Source organism: Rhipicephalus sanguineus, chromosome 10, assembly GCF_013339695.2.
Source record: "Rhipicephalus sanguineus isolate Rsan-2018 chromosome 10, BIME_Rsan_1.4, whole genome shotgun sequence".
Lineage (NCBI taxonomy): Eukaryota > Metazoa > Arthropoda > Arachnida > Ixodida > Ixodidae > Rhipicephalus > Rhipicephalus sanguineus.
In genome coordinates this window covers 38,504,299-38,525,240 of record NC_051185.1, presented here as the reverse complement: position 1 = coordinate 38,525,240, position 20,942 = coordinate 38,504,299, and the positions used below count along the sequence as shown (strand labels likewise).

General features: G+C 46.2%; 1 protein-coding gene across 1 annotated transcript in view; it reads left to right on the top strand.

Annotated features, from left to right (window-relative positions):
• Window positions 1–17,325, top strand: part of LOC119371690 (uncharacterized) — a 31,989-nt gene extending 14,664 nt beyond the window's left edge. Inside the window, exons 11-23 of the mRNA XM_037642142.2 lie at window positions 1,171–1,266; window positions 2,703–2,838; window positions 4,104–4,222; window positions 4,577–4,643; window positions 5,382–5,496; window positions 6,597–6,697; window positions 9,101–9,216; window positions 10,729–10,783; window positions 12,241–12,522; window positions 13,752–13,997; window positions 14,476–14,736; window positions 16,529–16,606; window positions 17,156–17,325. Coding sequence (XP_037498070.1) covers window positions 1,171–1,266; window positions 2,703–2,838; window positions 4,104–4,222; window positions 4,577–4,643; window positions 5,382–5,496; window positions 6,597–6,697; window positions 9,101–9,216; window positions 10,729–10,783; window positions 12,241–12,522; window positions 13,752–13,997; window positions 14,476–14,736; window positions 16,529–16,606; window positions 17,156–17,304 — 1,821 coding nt within the window. The 3' untranslated portion in view covers window positions 17,305–17,325. The remainder of the gene's footprint in view (window positions 1–1,170; window positions 1,267–2,702; window positions 2,839–4,103; window positions 4,223–4,576; window positions 4,644–5,381; window positions 5,497–6,596; window positions 6,698–9,100; window positions 9,217–10,728; window positions 10,784–12,240; window positions 12,523–13,751; window positions 13,998–14,475; window positions 14,737–16,528; window positions 16,607–17,155) is intronic.
• Window positions 17,326–20,942: the final 3,617 nt, after the last annotated feature.

The window sequence follows — 20,942 nt, the reverse complement described above, 5'->3', positions numbered from 1 at the left end:
CGAATCGCTACTTGGGCGATTCAGCAAGCGATATGGCCCTTCCCACAGTAACAGCCAGGCGGCTCGTTTTTCTCATCAACGCATGGTGAAGTGTGTAATAGTGATGTGATGACATGAAATGTCTTCACGAATGCTACACCGAAAGACGGGAAATTTGAAACTGATATCGAAGAGTAATTTAAGGGCTAGGCTGTGTTCGTAAATTAGCGTTTTCGTAAACGTAAAGCGGCCACTCTCGCCTAAGAAGGAAAAGAAGAGAGAGAAGAAAACGACAGGTGGCGACGTCACCATCACGTTCCCGAACTAGCTCGGTACGACTGCAGCCTCCGTGATCGCGCGCGGTATCTCGGAGGCTGTGCTAAGATATCGTGTACTTTGACAACGTCTGGTCGAGTACATTTAATTCTTTATCAACAACTGAGGTCTGCATTTAATTCTAGTGGAACCAAACAGGTGACCTAGGAAGTTTCGACTGCTGACCCAAAGGTCGCGGGATCGAATCCCGGCCACGAATCCCGGCCACGGCGGCCACATTTCTATGGAGGCGGAATGCTAGCGGCCCGTGCATCTAGATTTAGATGCACGTTAAAGGTTTCCAGATAGTCAAATTTCCGGAGCCTTACACGACGGCGTTCCTCATAATCATGTCGTAGTTTCGGGAAATAAAAGCCCAACAAGTATTATTATTAGCAAGCTTCGCGAAAGGGCTAAAAGACGATAGCATCAATTTGAAAGTCGGTGTCGTCATACTAATGTGACAGATCCGAGGTTTTGACAAGTTCAAAAATTTTGCTTTTTATTTTCCACATACAATTTCTTCTCAGGCAGCAGATAGTTGAGTACCACTGATCGATCGATTGATTGATTGAGTGATTGATTGATTGATTTATAAATGCTCGCGCAGTTGTTTTACTGCGTGATTTTCGTGAAAGTATCCGCGTGCTAGCGCGCAGAAATCCGGGCTGTGAGCAGCTGAGTGCCATTGATTGATTGATTGATTGATTGATTGATTGATTGATTGATTGATTGATTGATTGATTGATTGATTGATTGATTGATTGATTGATTGATTGATTTCACAAGGTTGGGAATGGACAAGAATTTCACTCTATGCAACCGTACAGCTAGAGAGTGACGTGCCCTTTGCCACGCTGACTTTTTTTTTTCCAGCTCCAGTGGTTTTCAGCCGGAGCCAAGCTTGACAAATTCGTGCCCATTCGCCGCGAAACAACTGGTATGCAAGATGACTACTACGGCATATGGACGGTGAGTAAATAGGCCAGAAAGTTTCAAGGTCTGCGGTGTACCGGTGTAAAGCGTGGCGTTTGCGTAATAACGGGTGACTGGAAGCTCATATAGAGACTTTTCGTGACGCTGCAGTATAGCAACCTATTTTAGACACGTTTTCGTGTTCTCTCCACGAGTGCTCACGATTATGTGCTCACGATTACGTATTAACTATTACGCTTGCGCCGGCAATATAACACCAGCAGAGAATAGGCATTCACTGGCATACTGTAGCAACAGTTCTGCATTTGTCTGCCGACTCCACCTACCTAGCGGCGAATAAGATTGCGTTAATGTAGGGCTCATGTAGACCCTTCAGTGGTTTATAAACATACGCCCTCAATTGATTAACCTCCGGCTTTCGACACTTACGCAGACCGATAGATTTAGCGGGCCGAAAACGCAATCGACAAGTAGTAGGAATGCAGTGAAACGGGTAGAGCTTCTTAATAATAAAAATATTCTAGGAAACACTATGGTGAAATAGAATCCCGCAGATTTTGTATACTTTTTCCTGTACATAAAACCCCGATTTATCGAGTAAACATTGAGCTAAGCTATACGCAACACAATAAATACTATTAGTGTTGACACATCATACGCCCTCGTTTTATCTGAGATTTTTCGTACACTGCAACACGCTTTTCCTTGTGGTGTGGTAGACTCGTAGCCACACCACAAGAATGGGCTCCACCCCATAAGAGTGGGGTGGAGAACATCCGGCAAGCATTCTCAGATCATGAATGGTAATCTACCACTAACCCTCAAGAGGAAGGTATATAACAGCTGCATCTTACAGGTGCTCACCTACGGAGCAGAAACTTGGAGGCTTACAAAGAGGGTTCAACTGAAACTGAGGACGACGCAGTCAGCAATGGAAAGGAAAATGATAGGTGTAACCTTAAGGGACAAGAAGGGAGCAGAGTGGGTCAGGGAACAAACGGGTGTTAAGGATATCATAGTTGAAATTAAGAGGAAGAAATGGACATGGTCTGGTCATGTAGCGCGTAGGCAAGATAACCGCTGGTCATTGAGAGTAACTGACTGGATTCCAAGAGAAGGCAAACGCGCGAGGGAGAGAGAGGAAGTTAGGTGGGCAGATGAGATTAAGAAGTTTGCGGGAATAACGTGGCCGCGGCTAGCACAGGACCGGGTTGATTGGCGGAACATAGGAGAGGCTTTTGCTGTGCAGTGGGCGTAGTCAGGCTGATGATGATAATGAGACTAGTAACTAAGTTTTATGGGTCCCCATCGCGATCGCGAAACCGCCTTTTAACATAGCTTACACGTGTCATGACGCATGAAGCCACTTTATGACGGTGCTGCTCCTTTCAACATGGCGCCTAAGATGACGTCAGCGCGAGCCATGTGTGGTTTGCAAACGCGCGAGCTCTGACGTCACTTCTGACGCGCAGCCGGAGTCGCACGCGGTGAACTACTTCGACTTCGTCGAGGAAGACGGCCTGGACGAGTCGTTCGTGTGGAACTTCGACGTCCGGGACTGCCCCGTGAGCAAGGACAAGAAGAGCTACCTGGACCTACTCTTCATCAGTGAGTGACGATCACGTGACATCGGTGTCACGTGACATCGAGACACCCTTTCTCGTTAAATTTGTTACGTTTGCTCTTAACACGTAACTGCAGGAGGCCACCAAATAGTATGAAAACACCTGCTCGTTTAAAATTGGAGTCATAAGTGTGTTAAAAACAAATATTGCTTACCGGGTACCCAGCAATGTAGCATATCTATCGTATTTAGCAACGTAATGTGTGATGTGTGCATCGTATGTTGCAATCTAGCGGCGTGTCGTGACATAGCGTTGTAGTACAGTAGTGTTTAGGTTGTGTAAGGGGCAGTGCATGCAGCGATGCAGTGCATAGAGCAATCTATGGAGTGTGTACAGCGTGGGCCGTTTACGAAAATTGTGTGATTACGGCTGAGAAAATTGAGAATTAAGTGCCCGCTTTGTGTATCTATTTCTAAAACGAGGCCTGATTATTTTGCTGCATCACTGAATGAAACGTTTGGTGAAAGTCAATGTTGTATCGCATCCTTTTCTTTTGGAAATTGCCTAATAACTAGTAATAAGGAAAATGAACGAGAGCATTCATGTCAGAGAATAAAAAATAGATTCACCTCAAGGGAAAAACCGAGAGTTCAGTCTAAACATATGTCTACTATAACCTGATATTCGTCTTTCGTGTAAGGTGAAAGGGAACGGAAGAGAGAACAATTAATGGCGAAGTTTGTTATTGCGTTGAGGAGTGCGAATGATAGCTAAATTTGCATGAATCAAAGCAGAATCTGGAAACACTTATCACAGTAGCAAAAACAGCCCACCTTTTCTCAAGAAAGCCATGGCGGCTATACGTTCACAGTTTGACACAGAGTATATTTCGGTCATGGACTTTAACAAGTGAAGACTTTGACAGCGGGCCGGTTGTTGAGGCATGCCAATGATTTAACCGTTGACATCGCGTCCACACAGCGGGCGCGCGCAAAGTCTATGCTATATGTATATGTGGTCTATTCGCAGTCAGAGAACTCCGATATCGACAATCGCATACCATCTAAGTTTTATCGTCCTTGAATGAACGAGACGTGTTGTATTTATTTAAGAGCAGACCAGGGTGTAACCCCTCTTCGGGTCTTGCTCAAGCCGAAGACAAGCGCTGTGCATGCGATCTCTAAAAGGGGAATGGCCAACGCGATAGCTTCAACGTGAATTATAGTGAAATGACCGCTTCCCGTAGAAGAGTTTATGACGAGTCACACGAGGTAGCGACGCGTACGATATCTCATCGGCGCCACGCAGGCGACAAGAACGTGAGCCAGCGGGCCCTGTGGTCGAACCGTGACAAACTGCTGGAGACTGTCTGGGAGAAGCTGTACACGTTGCCCCAGATCTCGCCTCTGCGTATCCCCAAGCCGCAGGTGAGCACAGCCATACGTACAGTGCATCTTGTACTACTTATCGCAACTAGTTGGTGTGGACCAATTTTTCTTTCAACAGTGCAGGTTAGCTAAGCAGACTCAGTCCGTTTAATCTATCTATCTATCTATCTATCTATCTATCTATCTATCTATCTATCTATCTATCTATCTATCTATCTATCTATCTATCTATCTATCTATCTATCTATCTATCTATCTATCTATCTATCTATCTATCTATCTATCTATCTATCTATCTATCTATCTATCTATCTATCTAATCTCTGCTTCTCATTCAAGCCAAAAGCTCCTACAATCTCACAATCCTAATCATTTGCTTTTATTCCACAACAGATTGGTTTCCTCGAAGACAACAGCATCCATGTTGTCGCACAGCTGTTGCCCTCCCCTGATGCCATAGGTGAGAACGCGATTATTACCTCCAGCCTGCCTCTAGTACGTTACAACGCCCAAATCTAGCCGGACTGTTCGTACTTCTTACGAACGGTCGTAAACTGCTAGCACGTGTCGTGTGTGTTCACGCGAACTAACCACTTCATTATTTTTCTCAACTTTCGTTTTTTTTTAATATTTGCTGTAACTATCATTCTCCCTTTCTCCCTCCCCTAGTGTATAGGGGACCAAACCGGGCTCACCCTTGATTAACCTCCTAGACTTTTCCCTTCGCCCGCCCGGTTTGCCGAATATTCAGGAAATGCGTTTTGAAAATTAAGCTGGTGCGAAATCAACCGTTCTGGTTTAAGTTGAGGGTTGTTATATTGGATACATATAATATCGGATGCATCAGATCGCTTAAGATAGGGGCCAATTAACTGTCAGGATAATTATAAAAAATTAATTGAGTGAATTCATTGAAAGAGCGGACGCTTTTCTTGTGAGCAGCTCGGATAGCTGCGCCACCTGGCGGAGCAGATCTCAACCACGCGTTCCTTTCTGCGTGGCCTCCGAGATCCGCCTCAGCAGCGCGACGAAACAATCCAAAGAATACACCCGCGCACACGAACGCCGATGCCACTACAAGACAGCTAAGTCAAGGATTAGAGTCTGGTTTTTGGTACACAGTACAGTAATTCCCCTTTGCATGATGTTTGACTTATGCGTTTTCTTGTCTTTTTTTTCTGTCCCCGTTTCTCTGCAGCCAGTTTCATAAGCAGCGAAAACAGGCCCGCGCCCGGCAATAAGATGCAGTTCGACAAGAGCGTGCCGTCCCAGGAGGAATGCGCCGAGAAATGCTACAATGACGCAGACTGCGTGTGAGTAGTGACACCCGTTCGAATATTGTAGGGCATTTGAAGACGATGACGTCATCGGGAGGGGTGCCTCTTTCGCCGACATTTTTTTTTTGTAACGGGGTATGACGTTGTCCGACAATAATTTCTGACCGAGTTTGACTACCGTATATACACACATATACTACGGGCACCGGGCAATGTAGGCCGATTGTTGGCTAATGATAGCCACAGACGGCTAATGTCGTCATGCGTTGTTATTGCAATTGCGTTGTCTTCGTTCAACTCAGTGTAACGACTAAGTTACCTACCAATTTTTCAACACGGAAGCGTTTCATGCCGGCGTCCACCAAGGCTTCATTGATGTCATTTCCGTCACGGAAATGACGTCAGTGAAGCCTTGGTGGACCGTCAGCGACGTTCGTAAAAATGCTCATGAACAAGTCACAAATAAAAATCAGAAATGCTTTGTAAGACTACGTTCCCACAATATTTTTCGTTCAGAAGTACTATAATGCTTCATATTTCATAGAACTACCATACAGCCCCGTAAACCTCTGTGTATGTGTGTGACAAGGGGGGGGGGGAGCTAGGGGTGACTGTGAAGAACGGTGTTACAACTTCAACATGTTCTTTCCTTCTCCACTGGCGCATATTCACACAGCTGCACTTCGGAATGCGCCGCTCGCTCAGTGCTTCAAATAAAGCACGCTTCACAATCGCGCTATGGACAGTCACTCTGATTATCCCTCTCCCTTTTCGTCTCTCTCCTCTCTACAACACGTGCACTATCTCAATGCAGTGCAGGGTAGAAGACCAGTAACTCGCATCTGTCTACTAACCTCCCCACCTTTCCTTTCTCGTAGGAATAAAGTTTGGTAGATCGATTTATTTTCTGAAGGGTAAACTGGCACCAGATAAAGTTTAAAGTTAGACCCGTCTTATCGAGACCTATTGCATTGCTCTCCTAACTCAGGGACTAACCTGTATTTGGCCTGGATTATCTTCCACCAAGTCATGCAGACTTCTGTAGAAGACGTCAACATCTATTCATACTGGAAGGCAAACGCAGGCCTGAAACATTTCTTTCGGAACTCTGTTTTTTTTTGTTTTGTTTTTTGCAGGACATTCATTTACTGCGACCATGGGTGCTTCCGCTCAGCCAGCAACAGGCCTCTGGATTGGGGAAGACCAATGGTGATGAGCGGTTGCCGCCGCTACTACAGTAAGTGCAATCACGCGAAAAAAAATACAACTCAGGCGTGCGTGTGTGTGTTAGAACGCAAGGTAGCGTTAAAACTCTCCCTCCTTCGTCATCGTAACACCGGCATGCACGTAGTACACTCTAAGAAAAAAATGATGGCTCCAATCCACGCTGCGAACGTGATTGGACAGCCAAGCTGTAAACGACACCCAGAACAATTAATTACCCATTGCGATGTCGCTTGAATGGTCATCCGCATTATAAACGTACAAAAGTGAGATTGGCGTCTTACCTTCGCCGGGAGCGATGGCCAAGAAGTGCGTCTGATTTTGCAGACCGGCCACGCATGTTTCATCGTACACAACCGTCCGACTCGACGCGTTCATGGCCGTGACGCATTGCTTTGGGTCATCCAAGTCGTCGACGTCCATCAGCCTCTTGACCTCGTCTCCGCCTGTCTCCCCTTCGTCCGGGAGACGTTCGGAAGTCTGTGGGTTCAAGCGAATGTTGTTGAACTTGTAGTGCGGACCCTGGAGAAGAACGCTTATTAGATTTAGAATCTGCACCCTTGGAACGGTTGATAGCATTGTACCTTCATCGCTTACGCTGAGCGTTCTGGACACGATGTTCATCCGTGACACGAGCACGACGCCGTCGTTCACATTGTCGTCTCTGTTCTGGATGCCGCCCCTCGTATACACGTTGATGTTCAGGAGTCCTCACTATACGTGGCCTTCCCATAGCCCCGTCACAACAGAAATGCAATGCCTTACTAGGCGGGCCCTTTTATATAGATGTAATGTAGTGACGTCACGTCCAGTATTACAAACTGTGCTGTCGCAAACCTGCGCTTTAGTTTACCTTTTTATGGGTATTGACGTCACGCCGCTTGTTACAGACGCCTTATCATCCATCATGCCGTTTTGATGCTTGTATCGTGGTTTGCTTCATTGAAAGGAATACTGAGCCGTATGCTGTAGGCCACGTGGTTTTTGCGCATGCGTTTTTCTGCCCACGGAAACGAAACCGTTAGGGAGTACAGGTATACAGCTTCACTGCAAAATCGAGTATTTGGGAAGTATTTCTGCCACACAATTATAATCGCCAACTACCTCGCGTACTTTCCTTGCGTTATCACCGCGGTCCCGGCACTTCCCGGTCACGAACGGCGTGCGCTCTATCAGCGTGATGAAAGCGGCGAGAGTCGGGTTTTCAAGAAAGGAAACGCGATCAATCCAGATAACAGTTGTACTTGCGGGGCAGAAAAACTCCCCAAATACTCGATTTTAGCTTGTAGTATAGATGTTATCGATGTGCATCCCTAAAAAAAAAAGAGTAAGCGTTACTCGTTTCGGTGAGTCCTGCCTCGCCACGTGATATGACTCTCTTTACAGAGACGCGTTGACTCTCTTTCGGGTCACACGACTCTCCGGAGAGAGTATAGTGATCTCCTAAGAGAGCTCACGGGTATCTTCAAGGAGAGTCATATACGAGGCAAGTAAGGACTCACACACAAGAAAAGAGTCAATTGACTCTTTCTTTTTTTTTCTGAACAGCGAAGCTGTTCTAGCTCGGCGTAAAGTGTGTGACTGTGCCCGAAAGCTATCATCATCATGAAGGGGTATGTGCCACAGAATTTGGGCAGATCCCACTACTCATCACCACGGCGTGGCCTGTAATAACCCTGAGAACGAGAGCACAGAGAGAGAGAGAGAAAGAAATAAAGAAACAATCAGAGAGGCGGAAAGAAAGATATAAAGAAAGAGAAAAATTCTTGCCGAAAGAAAGTACTACACGAGGTTTGATTCGAACCCGCGTACCCTCGATCCGAAGGCGCGCGTCCTAACCACTCGACTATCCAGACACGCTAGGACAGCATAGCATAGCCTTGTATAGTATGGTGTAGCAAGGGGGTGGGAAAGAGAAGTGAACGTGAGGAGGATAGACGTGATGGTGAGAAGGAGGGAAATGAGGAGGGGAGAGAGTAGAAATGCAGAAAAAAAAAGAAACTGACAGAAATCAACAAAACAGAGAGAAAAACAGAAAGAAAGAGGAAGCAAGCAACGCGTCGTCTGGCGACCAGATAGCGCACCACCTGGCCAAGCCGCGCATGCGCAGTAGCTAAGCCACGCCCACCGACGGAGACATCGCGCGCAACCTCCGCTCTATAGTGCACAGCCTGGCTGCGTACTCCCTAGGAGGAAGCCGCTCATCTCGAAGCTAGACGTGTCGGTCGACGGGCCCGTGCTTCGCTGTCCCAAGCTTTGCGCGACTTCGTGGAAACTGCCCGCAATTTTTTTTCTTAGTGTGTACGCACTTGCTAGTTTCTTCATAGCAATGGCGAGGATTTAGAGCTAGCACCGAGCACACTTATTGGTTCAGAAAGTCAAGACACAACGTCGACTGTGGCGTCTCGTTTCGCAGAGTCAGATGCCGACATCAAAGTGACCTTCAGAAACAACTCCGAGGTCATCAGGATGCTCAAGGACGAAGTAGACAATGCCCGCCTCGTGCTCAAGGTTTCCAGCGACGAACTCCAGGCGAGTTGTCTTCACAACCCTTTGCGACAAGCATTATGATCTGCTGTTTATAAATGCGTGAAATTTGCATAATTTGATGCCAAGGTTCCGGTGACCAATTCTGAAGCAAGTACAAAAGTTAGAATAAATTATACTCTATATTGCAGCAATTATTTGTGATTACGTAAATAATTATCTAAAATTTCGACAATCAGTCACGCTATATTTATTCATATACCCAATTGAATGACCCGCTCAAATTACACGCGACAGTTATCTGCTGCCAGCGAGCATTCCTAAAATAACTTTCAAAAATAATTCCTGCCCAGACGCACCACGTGTGACGTCTCGTTAAACACGGCACTCTACACCAAAGCGATCGCGTGCTGCAAACTGGTTCAACCAGAAGTCGTATAAAAGAACTTTAGGCGACCTGAATGCTTCAATTTACCAATAGCTCAGCGTTTGTGGTCTCTTCGTCGCCAATAGTGCACAGAAATGGCAAAGAAAGTCGCGCCTCCATAACACCGCATCGCAAAGGGGTGATATGATGGGTAATTGTAAAAAACAGGGAGGGGGGGGGGGTAATGGTATCACGTTTGCGACTGTTTAAGCATTTTTTTTATAAGAGCAAACATTAAATAATAATAATAATAATAATAATAATAATAATAATAATAATAATAATAATAATAATAATAATAATAATAATAATAATAATAATAATAATAATAATAATAATAGACGGATAGATGTAGCAATACTACATCTTACATTCCTTCTATGCTTTTTGAATATCACCTGACATTGCTTTGTTCAATGCCGAAGTCATTGCGTATTTTTGTCTTACTAAACAGCTTTATATTTTCTTGTTTTTCGCATTCTTCTTTACTTTTTCAAATTGTCTGGACAATTACCGTGACCATTGATATATATATATATATATATATATATATATATATATATATATATATATATATATATATATATATATATATATATATATATATATATATATATATATATACGTGAAAATACGCGAAAAATTCCAAATGAGGCGCTTAAGTGTCGCTTTTTTCTCAGTCAGATCACGCATGGGAGACCCCTGACAGTTCTTAACTTTGGGGCTCGCTGTGTTGTACTATTTTTGTATTTACTATTATCTAAAACTGATATCGTTGATAAATAAACTTGATATTAAATTAAGAGGAAAAGAAGTTGGGGGGGGGGGGGGCAGGGTGCTCGATTGCATATGCGTCTCTGTATATCTACCCGGCTTACTTGTAGCTCCTTCTGAACTGTACTGCCTTCATATCGTGGTTTTCGAACGTTAAAACCCAGATATTATTTTTACATGAACTGTACTGCCACGGGTGCACTGGTTGCCGACTATGTTATCACATTACGCTGTAAGAACAGATAAACGTTAACCGGGTGTACTATATATTCAGTGCAGTACGTATATTACACATTGAAGCGCAGTTACGTATTGCACTGTCTGCAGTAACGCTTGCCCTTGGTACTTTGTTACAGAGCGCGGCAACGTTCACCGCAGTCAGGCTTAACACGGACGCCAGCCCATTCAACGGTAAGTTACGCGTTAGTAGTTACAACGTTACAACGTGAGTTACAACGGCAGTAGTGTCATGTTAATGAAATGCAAAAAAAAGCTTCACTGCTTTTTTTTTTTTTTGCTCCCAAGGTACCTACCTCTCGCTGCGTATAACGCTCCTACGCAAATATAGTTTTAGATTAGACAATGAGCGAGTTGGTATCGATTCATACCTAGGACTGTGCAGCGCTCACAAAAAGGGACAAGGGACAAAAGAAGTGCACACGACAAGCGCTGTCTTGCGCACTTTTGTTCCTTGCCCCTTTTTGTGAGCGCTGCACAGTCCTAAGTATGAAATATAGTCTAACCTGGATATAACAAAGTTCACGAACTAACGAACTATTGTTTTCCCTCTGAAACGAATAGAAGTCTGCTCTTCAGGCTTATGTTGTCACTGCGCTGCGTGTTCGGCGCAGGCCTGACGCTTTAAAGCGAACCTGCATATGCTAGGATACGGGATTTCGTGGCGTCCGTGAGTAAAAAGTCTAGTTTCTCGAGACTCCCCGAGATGGCGGTAGCCGTCCACGTTGGAGCACGATGAAATGAAGCCAACGTCGGGGCAACAGCAAACAATTCATAAAATAATAAAAAAATTCCTAGGGCCGTTATATTTTGTTATAAAATACATATAGCCCCTGACAAAATGGCTTCTGAGCAATGTATTTGTGTTTAGAAGGGAAGTTGATTTTAAGAGAATTGGTGTTAGCTTGGTCTCTGTAAGCTGGCTTTCCCTCATTGTACTGTACAGTGAAGCCTACTCATAAAGAGAGAAAAAGGTCATGCACGCATATCGCAAAGCGGAAAGTGGCAACTTAATTCTAGCTCCGCTTGTGAACTCAACGTGTCGCACATGACTGCACAGTTTGGCTGAAATGTTCGCAATATAGTGCTTGCTTTTCGTGGAATGTGTTTTTCAAGCGAAGCTTTCGTTGACCGACTTGTGTAGCTGGTGATGGTGGTGTTCCAAAAAACCCTCCTCACCCATAGCTGGCGCGCACCAAAGAAACAGTAAATAAAGCAAGATAACCTTTCTTTCCGGGGCTGGGGTTTGAATCCTGGTTTGGGGTCAAACCCCAGCCCCAAAGACACCATGCCGATTCAGCCCGAAAACAGCTTTCCGGGGACGGCCGCTACCTAGAAAGAAAGAAAGAAAGAAAGAAAGAAAGAAAGAAAGAAAGAAAGAAAGAAAGAAAGAAAGAAAGAAAGAAAGAAAGAAAGAAAGAAAGAAAGAAAGAAAGAAAGAAAGAAAGAAAGAAAGAAAGAAAGAAAGAAAGAAAGAAAGAAAGAAAGAAAGAAAGAAAGAAAGAAAGAAAGAAAGAAAGAAAGAAAGAAATGTAGTTCAGGCACGCCCACGCCAAGCTTGCCCGCATTTTCCCGGTAAGGGAAGAGCTCCTTAATTTATTTCTTTTAACGTCTTTGGTTACCTTGCGCAGCGAACCACGCGGGCGGCCTGTACGACGTGGCGTTCCCCGGAAAGGTTCTGTCCACGAACGTGGACACCACGATGAAGGCCTTGATGCTGGACGGCAGCTCGGAGATCGGCTCGGTGCAGCAGTGCTACCGCAACTGCATCACCGAGAGCGGCATCGAGTGCGCCTCGTTCTCTTACTGCGCCGCCACCAAGGAATGCCTGCTGTCCTCCATCTACATCAGGGACGACGACACGGCCGCCCAGAAGAGCCTGGCCACCGATACCAGATGCGACGTTTACGCGCGTGAGTAGAGCGGTTTCCTCAAGATCAAGAGTTCGACGAAAACGAGTCTGCTCGGGAATGCTCGCGGTCAAAGGTAAAAAGAATACGCCGACCAAATACAAAACGAACTTCAAAATAAAAGACGTTCCGGCTACCGTACGGAACGTCTTAAAAAAATTCCTGCCCGTGGGCAGGAATTTTTTTCGTGAGGGGGGGGGGGGGGGCAGGGGGGCACTTGCTGAAAACCTTGTATAGTTGAGAAAAACATCTATTTTCATTATTTATTTTTGGTAAAAACACCTACATGACCAAGATTTCGGGGGGGGGGGGGGCTAGGTCCCCCCTTCCCCCCGGCTACCGGCTTGCCTTGTTCAAGTTGTGATGAAGAAGGCCCCCGTACGGGAGCCGAAAACGTCTGTGTTTGCATACGTTAAGGAAAGTCACTCTGACCCCGACCGAAACGTCTGTAGGCCAGCCTCTGATACTTTACCGCCTGCGTGATTCCACCTCTCTCATTTAGCGGCTAACCACTAAGTTGTGTCTCGTCTCCTCCCAAGTATGGCTGGCCCATTGAAAGAAGATATATATATATATATATATATATATATATATATATATATATATAGTTGAAAAAAAATCAGGCACGTAGGAAAAATTGTTCAGTAAAGGACTGACGTTTCGGCCGCGGGACCGGCCTTCGTCGGTCCCGCGGCCGAAACGTCAGTCCTTTACTGAACAATTTTTCCTACGTGCTTGATTTTTTTTCAACTTTTACTTCCGGGTCCTTTGTTAGCACTTTATTGTTTATATATATATATATATATATATATATATATATATATATATATATATATATATATATATATATATAGTATCATTCACACTGCGGCAATCATGATCATCAACCTGACTACGCCCACTGCAGAGCAAAGGCCTCCCCCATGTTTCGCCAATGAACCCGGTCACGTTATCCCCACAAGTATAACACTTGTGGGGATAACGGCAATACTTGATTTAAAGCGGTAATGCCTGGCTTCGTGCTCAACAGTTTCGGCCTGTATATCCCTATGGTGTATAGGTCGACCTGTTACTCCTGAAGGAGGTCGGTCGACCCACCGAAACTGTTATGTATTAAGCCGAGGACTACTTCAAGGTTCTGCAAGTCTTATTCATCCAATTCATGTGGAGCACATTTTCTTTATTCCTGGACCTCCTTAGCCCCCTTTTAATAACATCCCACCGAAATGCAGGTTCCTACATCAAAATGTACGAGAAGTTCCCGGGCACGGTGAGTCGCGTGGGCGGAGCCCTGTCCAAGGACAACGTCCCGGACGACAACCAGTGCGCGCAACTGTGCAAGCACGACAAGCAGATCCGCTGCCGAGGGTTCGAGTACTGTCCGGGCACCAAGCACTGCGTGCTGCACGAGACTCACTTCCTCGACATACGGCCCGAGGACGTCGTCAACGGCACCGAGGCCTGCTCTCATTACGCCCGTGAGTGCGATACAGCAGACTATACAACGTGACTATTTCATGCTGTTCGCCGTTGCCGTGATGTTCTGCATACGATTAAGCCTGTTAATGCGTTATTTTTGTGGACGCAATGAAAGGAGATGTAGCCCGTGAGTGCGACATAGAAAACAGTACAATGTGGCCATCTCAGGCTTTTAGCCGTTGCCGTGACGTTTTGTATATTGTATGTACGATTCAGCCAGTTACCCCGTTCTTTTGGTGGACACGAAATGTGAGCAGATATAGAAGCATCTCACAACGCTCGTGAGTCCTGCGATAGCGACTGTAATGGCCTTACGGAACTATCAAGTGCGGCGTCAATTACGGTGGTGCTTGAATAAAATATCACCTAACGTTGGGATGAAAACGCTTATGTATTGGCCAGGCCGCATGCGGCCTGCTGGCCGAGTGTTGAGATCCTGACCTAATCGAACGTCTTTATCTCGCTCTGGTCACGCAGAAAAGTTCTCGGCCGACTACTGGGAAGGTGCCAAGGGTGAGCTGATGGCCCCGGACTCGGTGACCGTGACCCTCATCAGCTTCGAGGACTGCGCCAAGCAGTGCACCCTGGACCCGAGCGGCCGTTGCAAGTCGTTCAACTTCTGTCCCGGCGACGATGGACCCGACCGGAAGTGCGTACTCAACTCCCACTCCATCGAGGAAATGGGGTCCAACAAGGACGTCACGTTCAAGCCGAGCAAGGAGTGCCTCTTCTACTTCCGTGAGTGGCCGTCCGTTCACTCGCACCGATTACTTTTGTTTAATTTTATTTCCGTTTTCCTCTTCCCCTCTCACAGTGTAGGGGCAGAAAAGCAGACGTTTCAATCCCGGTCAACCTCCCTGCCGCTCCCTCATTTCTTTATTCTAACTGCGGTGCAGGTTAAGGGACCACCCTTGCTGTACTATACTATACATGGTTATGCTATACATGGTTTTGCCTGTGTGACGCCAAGCGACATGAGACGACGACGACAGCATACGACAGCCCGGGCCCCTAAAGCGCTCCGCACTTAAAAGCAGTAGAAAGGAGACCATAGAATAGAACAGGCTTCATCGTAGGGAAAGGACAAAGCCTTAGGACAAGATAGACGGCGCATATTCAAGCGTTTATTCCGAACAACGAGTTATTATCTACGCCTATTCGGCCTATACTCCGTTTCATACATCAGGTGCAACGCTGAGGAAGCTATGCAAGAAGTTCGGTCAGCAAAATGTGTAAGTCTGCGCGTCTCGCGCTTGGATTTTGTCGTTGTAAACGTGGCCTCCGTGACTGGATCCGGCTGCACGCTACCGGAACTAATCACGGAGGCGCCGACACGAAAACAGCAACGCTAAGCTATCCAGAACGCAACCGTATAAATAACGGGGTTCGTTTATTTCTAAGGCACAAAGTATTTTCAATTATTACTCAATCTAAAAAAATGTAACATTATGGGTGGTAAAATCATTGAAATATTTCTTGGTGCGAACGCATCTACTGCAAGAAGCCTGGTTAGCTTCCAAAGCGTTGAAGCTGACGTATGAAATGGAGTGTAGTCAATGCCTTGCACACTCTTTTGCAATGCGTTTGTGCCTGTAAAACAGGCTTCGCTGCATTAGTAGTCTTCGTGAGGCAAAGCCTACTTTCGGTAATGCTGGTTGTTACAGCTGCTACTACGTTTACAGTACATTGCAAGTATTTATTAGTTGTTAACTAAGACAGTCGCCATTCAACTTTAAGTACTGTCATAAGTACAGCAACTCATAAAAAATTAGTTAAGTGTATCAGCAAGGATGGTCGACGCTAAATAGGTTGGGCTACCATACTTGGGACGCCTACAGTTCGTAATTGCGACCTGGCCGTAGATGCAGCTGTAACCATCTTTCTGTGGCTTCATATGTTCGAATTTTAGATGAAACTATTTTTTAAGTCCCGATGACTGTCAATCACCTTTAATTATTGTTTTCGTTTTTTTTAATGCCACTCCTTAAAGGGACACAAAAGTGAAACAAAGAATCGATTTAAATTAATATATTGTACTCTGATAAGTCTATTGTTGTTAATTTCAAAATCGTAGGTTTATTAACGATGGAGAAAACCCAGGTCAAAGTTTGATTTTTAAATTTCGCGCCGAAATCGCCGTGCGTGACGTCACGGATGTCAAAGCGTAGTTTTCGTATTTTGGCGACATTCGCTCAACGAAACTTCCTGAAACTTGGCATTATAAGTCTACGGCATCTTCAGAGGTCAATGTACTTCACTTTTCCCGATTAGGAGCTACGTAAGACCTGGTAGACACCACCAAAACCTATGACGTCACGGCGTTTGGTGCGGGAATTTCAAGGTGGCGTCGCCACCCGCGTCTTCTTTTTGCGCGTTTTCTCGCTAGACAACCGTCTTCTTGAGGCAAGCGTGGTGACTTTGGTATATCGAAAGAGTAACTTACTGATATGAGAAAAATCGTTTTTCTCTTTAGTGTCCCTTTAACGAATGAAAGTACGAATTTTCATTTTTTTTTTTTCGTTCCTTGCAGAACAAGACCATATCAACGACTTCGTCCACATGAACAGGAAGCAGGCACTTTCAGTGGAAGTCTCCGGCTACACCTCAGGTGAGTGCTCTCATCTTCCACGATACAAGTTTTGAAGCGTTACAGTCAGCAACGAATACGATAAGAACAGTCCGCCGCATAAAAACGCATATTCGATACGTATGCGATACGAACAACAAAAAGGGGGGGGGGGCGGAATCTTTTTTTCTCAAGAACTAGGAGATAGTGCCAAATACATTAAACAATCCACACAATAAACTGCGATCTTTGTGCTAAACTTGATTAAGAACAGAGGCACAAAATTAAGCACAAAATTGTTTTCCTATGATTTTAAGCGAAATATCGACGCCCCTGTGCGAGCCACTGCGCCAGTGGCATAGCCAGGGGTTTGGTTGGGGGGAGGGGTGGTCAAAACCCCCCGAAATTATTACGGTTTGCATGTGCATGTATACGCGCACATAAATAGATGTGCACCAACATACATCACTGAGAGGCTTTGACACCCCCCCTCCCTCTTCTTTTTTTCGGAAAGAATTTCTGGCCACGCCCTTACTCCTGTGTGCTGCTAAGCTGTTACCAGATATGCCAACCGCTTTGTTGCTTTTGCAGGAGGCCTCGGCGGCTTGCTCTTCGGCATGCTCATCCTCGGTCTCATTCTCGGCGTGGCAGGCTACACGGCGTTCAACTACTTCCGCGCGCGCCGAGGTGGAACTGACAACACCACCGTGCGCTTCATGCGACACGAAGACGCCAGCTAGAGAGATTTAACATTACAACTCGTTCGTCGCGTCATTCTTTGTTTTTTTTTTTGTTTTCCATCACGTGTGAGTGACATTCCTAGAGAGTTTGAAATGATCTTTCCTTTCGACAAGTGACGCAGCACTTTCGAAAAACGTGCACTACAGAAATTGCTTTATCCCCACCTCCATTCACTTGTGATGTCACGAAAAAAGCTTTTGCGGGAGCAAATTTTTTTTAGCGTCGTCATCATCATCCGCATATTGGTAGTTTGATTACCGAAGTAGCGATGCAGTTTGAAAAACGATATCTTACCAATAGATTTCCCATTCGGATGACATATTTTCCTTAGCTTTCAAGCAATAGTGCATCCGAAGTGTTCGTCAACCGCATTATGCAACCTGCAACGTATTGAACATTCAGAACCAACGCCTTAACCAAAGTGTCACAACACATGTACGTCTTCCTTGCATGACAAAAACAATGACTTCCTTCCAGAATCGCTTTGTTGTTTCTATTTATTGCGAAGTCACGCCACCAGGAGGGCCGCCGTTTCCAAAAATAAATGTGTAAAGAAATAATAAAGACCATACATCATTGTTATAAATATGAACGTGCTTTCTTGCTCTGTGTGTGTATGCGTTTCTTTCTCACTTATGAGAAGATGTCCTAATGGAGGTCAACAGGCAGCAGTAAAAAAAAAAAAATAATGGATCCCATCAGCAAAGGAGGACCAGAAGTTTTGCTGTACGCTCAATTTTCACAGCACAGAGATTTTCTGTGCAGAGTATATAACAAGACCATAGTCATGTCAGAAGCAACAGGATAGGTTTTGGGGGTTTTAATGCGGGAGTGAGCTTTCTAAACATTCCCCCCTTTGTCTAGTCCAGAATTACTCCAGTGCGTGATGTATCACAGGGAAAACACCAAATGCTCAGTTCACTATACCTGATGCCGCCGTCATTTCTGCAAAGACACAAACAGACAAAAGGCAGACGTCAGTGCATGGTTTCTGCATGTTTCGAAGCAGACGATGCAGCGGTCCCCATTCATGTCGTTACACAAGCCACGTCAAAATTACGGCTAAGTTTGTCCCCCTGGGCTTGTTAAAACAACAGAAAAAAACAATTTCGCAGTAGGCCTTGTGAAGGTCAGCTACAATGGGCAAATCCAAACAATATTGATAAATCGCATCCATCGTGTGAGGGAGGGGCTTATAAGCAGCACTTTCATATTGAAATTATCGATTTAAAATTTCTACTCAGTGATGCTACCGAGGACTTCTGATTTGGAGCAATTTTTGGAGCAGCAAAATTTCCGTTTTGGAGCACTTTGGAGCAGCAAAATTTTCATCTTGGAGCACTTTGGAGCAGATAATTTTGCATCTGGGAGCACTTTGGAGCAGCGAATTTTACATCCTGGAGTGCAATACAGAAGCATATTGCATTAACATTCAAGCACCAGAGTATTATTATGGGGCTCTTATGAAGGCTAGAAGTATTTCGATTCATTGCAAATCTCATGGAAAATATTATCTCAGGAGCATAGGCGTGCGCACAGGGGGAGGGGGCAGGGGGGCGCCCCCCCCTTAATTACCTAAGAGGGGGGGGCGCAAAATCTGCCCCGTACATTTACCCTTGCGATAGCAATTATATGGACACTCTCGGCGGATTTTTGCCGTCGCCGTTGCCGTACTTTTCCGTATAAAGTCCAAATTAATAACATCACCACGCGCATTCTAGCCGCGGGTAAAAGCTCGCGAGCGCTGGCGACGAACGCGGCTGAAGTGGAGATTAAACTAGCCGGCCGTCTGTCTCCGCCGCACGGACAGTGCATGAGATAACATCTTCCCGCGTGCGGGCCTGCCGTCGATTGCTCATCAAACAGAGAGGGAACGCCCCACCCGTCTTTCGTAAGGAGCATGAAGGGACGCCAGGGGAGCGGAAGGGGGCGGGGCATCGTTCGAAAGGCGCAGTCGCTTGCGCGCGCGCTACCTCGAGGCATCAGGAGACGGCCCGTAAACTTGCTGTGCTCTCAACGCTTACTTCGCGTTTAGAGAACTCAGAGCAAGAAAACGCTTCGGTTCCTGGAGGGGCCATATTCCTTTAAACCAGCGTTTTGTTGAGTTACGCGAGATCGAATCCAAAAGGGTTAGCTGCTAGTCTTACTTAGTTTCACAATACAATTTTTTGGTATCGCATTCATTGCTTCGCTCTTAAGCGAAACTGAGTTGTGTTTAACCGTTAGCTATTGACCCCCGAAAGCGAAGGGCGGACGTGTAACATGGCGTAGCCGCTTCACTGTGGGCCGTCAGCGACGGGCCCGCTACTGACAGCTGCGCATTTGCGGCTGCTCCGACCAGGAGATATGATTTTACTAATGAGATGACATTTTTAAAAAAGCAAGCGAAAAATTCGAATTGGAACCCTAGCACGTGAGCTCGAAAGGGCAGGGCCTTTTAGGGGGTATTTACCGCAGAGTGATTACAAACTCGGACGTGCTGGCGGAAGGAATTACGAAAAAGCTGTTCTGGATGAAGGTCCATGGATAAAGTATATCTGAGGAAAAGTGTCAACGCGTTTCCACCGTTCGCGTGCTCTTCCATAAACGCGAAGCAAGGAAAATTCGATATTGTCCCATATATCTACTGCGAGCGATCCCAGATTTCATTCCACGATGTCCGGAAACAGAAGTGACAGACATTTTAGCGGCACTCATGTAGTTATTACTGAACATTGCTTTCCTTACGTGCCGTGCGACGCTTGAAACGAGCTATGAGCAGCGTTTCTGGAACAGACGACGTCCGCCGATGAATCGCCGTCGCACTTTCTCGCTACCGATAGGCCTAGACGTCACGAGCCTCTGCGGAGAGCGCGTTTTGCTGTCGAGCCGACTTGCAGAACAGAAGCTGCGTCGGCACCGTGCATGGCATCGTGGCTTACTCGTAACGCGCGCGCGAGCGCTATTTATTCAGCGGAATAATTCTTGGTCCATGATTGCAACTTTATTGGCAGCCCCAAGATCGAGCTGCACATGTTCTGATGCGCCGGCGGTGCGATTGCCGGTGATAGACGCCCCGAAACCCGAGACTTTGGCGCAGTTTGGCGCAAATTTCGTCGATATTATCAGGATGGCGCAGTAAATACAATTTGGCGCACTTTGGCGCAGTTGGCGCAGGAGTGGAATCACTGTCTACTGAAATCTCGCTTTTTTCGTACACATACGAACTCGTTTGCTCCATGTTAACTGCTGCATGTGTCTGTCATGATACAGAGGCGCGGAAAAAAAAAACAACTCAGTGATCGCCGTGCGGGGGCGATGAAGAAAACGAAGCGTGCCGCGTGGTGCGTGCGGTGGTTCGAGGCAGCGCATGCAAGGACAGTCAGTTCTCGGCTGGACGTCTGGTCCGGGGAACTTGACAACGTCGTCTAGGCGCTCTACCGTTCCTGGGCTCCGGCTGGGCGACTGGCCCAGGGACCAGGCGATCCGCTGCTGTTCCGGCTGCCGTTCCTGACAGCCATGGACAACCGGCGAACGAGACCTGGACTCCGGCTGGGTGACTGGCCCAGGGACCAGGCGAGTTCCGTGGTTCTGGCTGCCGTCCAGAGTGGCCGCGAGTTTCGCTGCTGTGGGCCGATGTTCCTGCTGCCGTTCCGGG